The sequence below is a fragment of the Oryx dammah genome, unplaced genomic scaffold (genome assembly GCF_014754425.2).
Source record: "Oryx dammah isolate SB20612 unplaced genomic scaffold, SCBI_Odam_1.1 HiC_scaffold_23, whole genome shotgun sequence".
Lineage (NCBI taxonomy): Eukaryota > Metazoa > Chordata > Mammalia > Artiodactyla > Bovidae > Oryx > Oryx dammah.
Window position 1 is genome coordinate 17347054 of NW_024070207.1, and position 4386 is coordinate 17351439.

At 38.6% G+C, this 4386-nt stretch overlaps 1 protein-coding gene across 1 annotated transcript; it reads left to right on the top strand.

The window, feature by feature from the left end:
- Positions 1 to 1032: 1032 nt before the first annotated feature.
- Positions 1033 to 2296, top strand: SERTM2 (serine rich and transmembrane domain containing 2). Its single transcript, XM_040265098.1, has one exon. The coding sequence runs from the start codon at positions 1840 to 1842 to the stop codon at positions 2110 to 2112; it is 273 nt and encodes a 90-aa protein (XP_040121032.1). The 5' UTR covers positions 1033 to 1839; the 3' UTR covers positions 2113 to 2296.
- Positions 2297 to 4386: the final 2090 nt, after the last annotated feature.

Below are 4386 nucleotides of genomic sequence, written 5' to 3' on the forward strand. Positions count from 1 at the left end.
CAGGCTGGGGGAAAATTCAAGATTATAGGAAGAGTAATGTGATTGTTGGAGCTATTTCTATTAACATTCCTTGGGCATGTTGACAAGCGACAGAATTGGGCTACTTTGTCAGCTCTTTGCCACTGTTGCACATGGAAGCTTAACAGGTGATGGTAGTTTATGTTTTGTATTTTTTTTTTTAGTCACCTATATCCAAAATTCATGTTGGGAAAAACAAGCTAAATTATTTTGGAAGCCTTCAACAGCAAATAGTTGACCCTATTTACACACTGGAACGTTTTTGCCAATAAAGACAACAGTCCATCTTTACCATTAATGAAAGATGAAGTTACTTGCTCAGAACAAACACACCCTTTCCATTACTTCTGATCTACAAATACTGGGGAGTGGGGGTGTATTCTTACCCCACAGTCCTAAATGAGAGACAGAGAACACAAAAACAAAATTGGGGGAAGCCTGAGTTCCTGAAAATTTCATAATTTGTTAAAGCGACCCATGGCACTGGGACCTGGGGTTTGAAAAAACAAATCCTTAGATTTAGATCTTCATTTCAGTGCTAGGCTTTCTTGGTTAAACTAAAGCAGTGGTTTTCAGTCCTGGCTGTACTTTAGAGTCATTTGGGGAACTTTTTAACAATACCAGTGCTTGGACCCCACCTAAGACCAGTAAAATCTCAATCTCTAGAGCAGTGAGCAGGCCCAACTGTGGAGATTATGATTCAGAAAGTCTACACTGGGGCCCAGGGTCTATATTTTAATAAGTATTTCAGAATTTTATGACCAGTTAGTTTAGAAAACACTGTCCTACTCTAGCCAAGTTATTAGCTGCTGTCCTCTGACTGGAATTTTTCTTTAACCTTGTAACAGGTATACTACTTAGAAAAAAAAAGCATTCAAAATGATAAAAACTCAGGATACCATTTTAAAACTAAACTTCCCATCTAAAACCATTTTGCAATATATCAGTTAATTTTTATTTCAAAAGAAATCACCATCTCTCTTTCTTAGATACCCGAATCTTTTATTTTTGTTTTTGATTTTCAGGAAAATAAATCTGTTGAGGAATTTGAAGAGTCAAATCTTCTGCGCCTAGACCTACTGCTGTCAGCATCTCTGAGACCTCCTCCATCTGAGAATTACCAGGTCTGACAACACTTTCGCTCCAGCCTACATTGAGGGAGGTCAACAACACTGCAGAAAAGTTATATTCTCTAGACTTCCAACCCTCAAGCTGTGGCAGTTGGGAAGATACCTTACAAGCTCCATCCTTATGGGGGATTCAGAAAGACAAGAAGGGCAAAAACACAGATATGCTGAGCTGGAAATATACAAAAGCTTTTAGAAAATCTCCCCACAGAAGAATCCAGTTAAATTCACATAATTAATGCACACATTAGATAAGCTGTAGATAAAATAGAATGCTTTCTTCCTCCACCAAAAGATAGAAAAAGTTTGATTTAATACTCAGACATGCTTGTCCTCATATCAGTATTATAAAGCAGTTTTGCCATATTTATTTTAATTAGTATAGGAGTAGGACTGTGGAAAATAAAATATTTTATTTATATTTTAAGAAAGTGGTTGAGAAGTTCTAATAAAAAAAAAAACTATTTGGGAGAGGGATGCTGTGCTGGAAAATAGAGACGGTGTGGCAACTGCCAAATTAGAATGTCATTTTCTTGCTTATGCAATACTGACTTGGCTCTGGTTGTGATTGTTTGATTGTGTATGAGATTGTTAGAACACCTCCAGCATATTCAGAGACAGTCTAAGTGACTGTGGAATGCCTCAAGGGCAATAGAAATCAACTAGAAATAGGTACTAATTCAAGTCTTGAGTGATGACGGAGGTGCATTTCAAGTACCATGGAAATCTCACTGGACGGGCCCATTTCCCCACCCTGGCAACAGAGGTTGACACTACTTCAGATAAGTATTCCAACCTGTATATGTATGTGGGCTTATTCCTGAGCCTCTTGGCCATTCTCCTCATCCTGCTCTTCACGATGCTCCTTCGACTCAAACATGTCATCTCACCCATCACCTCTGAGAGCACAGAAAGTGTTCCTCAATTCACAGACGTAGAGATGCAGAGTCGGATTCCTAATCCTTAAAGCCAGGATGAAGGTGAGCTTTACTGGATCTCAGTGAACCCTTATATGTTGATGTCCAGGAAAGCTGACTTCATTACATGTAGCTTCCTGTGTAAGGAATCAACAAGTTGTTCACTTAACAAGTTGTTCCTCCTTTCCTTGTGTTATTCTTTATCTTGACTCTGCTTGTGGGATATATAAGAGGTTTGACTCCTTCCTTGCAAGGAATATAGGAAATGGCAGCTGCTTGGGAAGGTAGGTTTCCATGGTAGCCAAAGAGAGGCTGGACCTTGAGCAACCCTCAGATCACAGAAATTTATATGCAGCTGTTGTTTAAAAAACAAACAAACATGACCCTGGAAACTCCAAGAACAAGGAAAATTTGCCTTTGAGAGGATTGATTGTTCAAAGAGGTTACCCCAAGAAAGGAACAAGTTTTAAGTTAGCAATTAGACCCAAAGGAATCACCTCTGGTTACATGAACTTAACTCATGTTGGAGGTTAATGGAAGGGACCACAAACTCAAAAGAGCAGTGATTTTATCAACTATGGCCATCAGGTTTGTCCCAAATGAAAGCAGGGTCTTTAAAGACAGTTTCAATTTTAAAAGCAGTTTTGCAAAAGTAAGCTTCTAGTGAACAAACTCACCTAGAGAGGGAAAATGTGCATTTTATATCTGTGTTATTACTATTACTGGACTTTTAAAAACTCAAAAAGTGGTAGATATATTACAAAAATCTGGAACAATGAGCTTCCCTCAAACCAAGGGAAAATTAAGTCAAAATATGCTTATGCTAATGAACATTATATGATACATGCACCTTCTTTGCCCTTTTCTCCTTCCCCATCATGCTCCAGGATTGAGTTGCACTCAAATTTAAGCTTTGTTTAAAGATGGCCTTGGCGAAGAAGACTCAACTGTACTTTAAAGCAGAAATGAAATAGTCTTGGTATTCTGTTGTTGAATGATTTTGGCTTTGGACAAAACACTCAAGCCTAGGGTACCAGGTTTTTCTTTCTGAAAAATGATCTGAGAGCTATTCAGTCATCACTAGACTCCTCTTAGATCTGAGTGTAAGAAAAACAGACAAAAGAGGAAAGGACTAAATAATACCCTCCAACTAATCTTTATTGAGATCCGTGTCCTCAAATGTCACATTTGTCTTTCCCAGAAAATGTTCCTCCTTTCCTGATCCCTGCCAAAAGATGAAGTGTTTCACTTATTACCTATAAAATAAATATATTTTGAAAAATTGCATTCTCATAATCAGCCCTAGTGTGCCAGTAGTGGGAGACAATTTGATTTTTTAATAATTTACATATTACAAATTAGAAATTAGAAGGCTGGTCATACTCTTGCCGCCAAAGAACTAAAATACCCATGTTAATTTCTACCTGCTTTTTAAAAAATCAGTTCTCGCTTACACCTAAAATATGGTCATCAAATTTCCACCAGGTGCTCGCTTGGGAATTGTGACAGTGAGAGAGAAGTGGAATGGATGTTAGGTTAATGGCACCTCTACCAGACATGCTCTCGAGTTTGTTACCAATTTAGATTGGCTCCTTTACTTTGATCTAAATCTAGCATGATGGTGAAATTCCCAAGTGCTTTCTACTTTTATACACAGTCATTTGCCAATACTCCCCTCTCCAAGGGGCTACAAAGTGTGAAATCCCCACATGCAGAGCTAAACTTAGCAGCAAGCCTGCCTCTGGCACACCTGTTACAATAGCGCACCGTAAGAGATGGCAGCTGCATTCTGTACCATTTAGAAGAGATGAACAGGTAGGCTAAGAATCGGATAGGGCATGCGCTTCCCCTTTTGGCATTGTCATTTCCAAAATGCAAAGTGATTCATATTATTTCATTTGGGGGTTTAAATTGTTTTTAGTCACACCCAGACCCTATGTACCCTTTAAAATGATAGTTTTTGGCAGCCATACATGGACTTCATCAAAGGATGCCAATATACCCCAGAACTTTTTAAGGACACACATCTCTCCTCATTCCAGGCTCTGCCTTTTGTGCTCACAGTATTTGAATGCACTTTACAGTTAAGAAGTCAGTGACTGGATAAATGAAGGAAATGATTACATTTTCAACTGCAGTGAATAGCAAGATACCCAATGCCTTGTTGCTGAATCTGATGAAGAGACAAACTGCAAATCTAGTCCCTGCCCATCTGATCTCCCCAACCCAGATTTCAGGAGTTTAAAACTGCTCCTTAATCACTGACTTGGATGAAGATTCCTAGTTTATGATTAGGTTACTCACCTGGAAAACAACCACCCTCT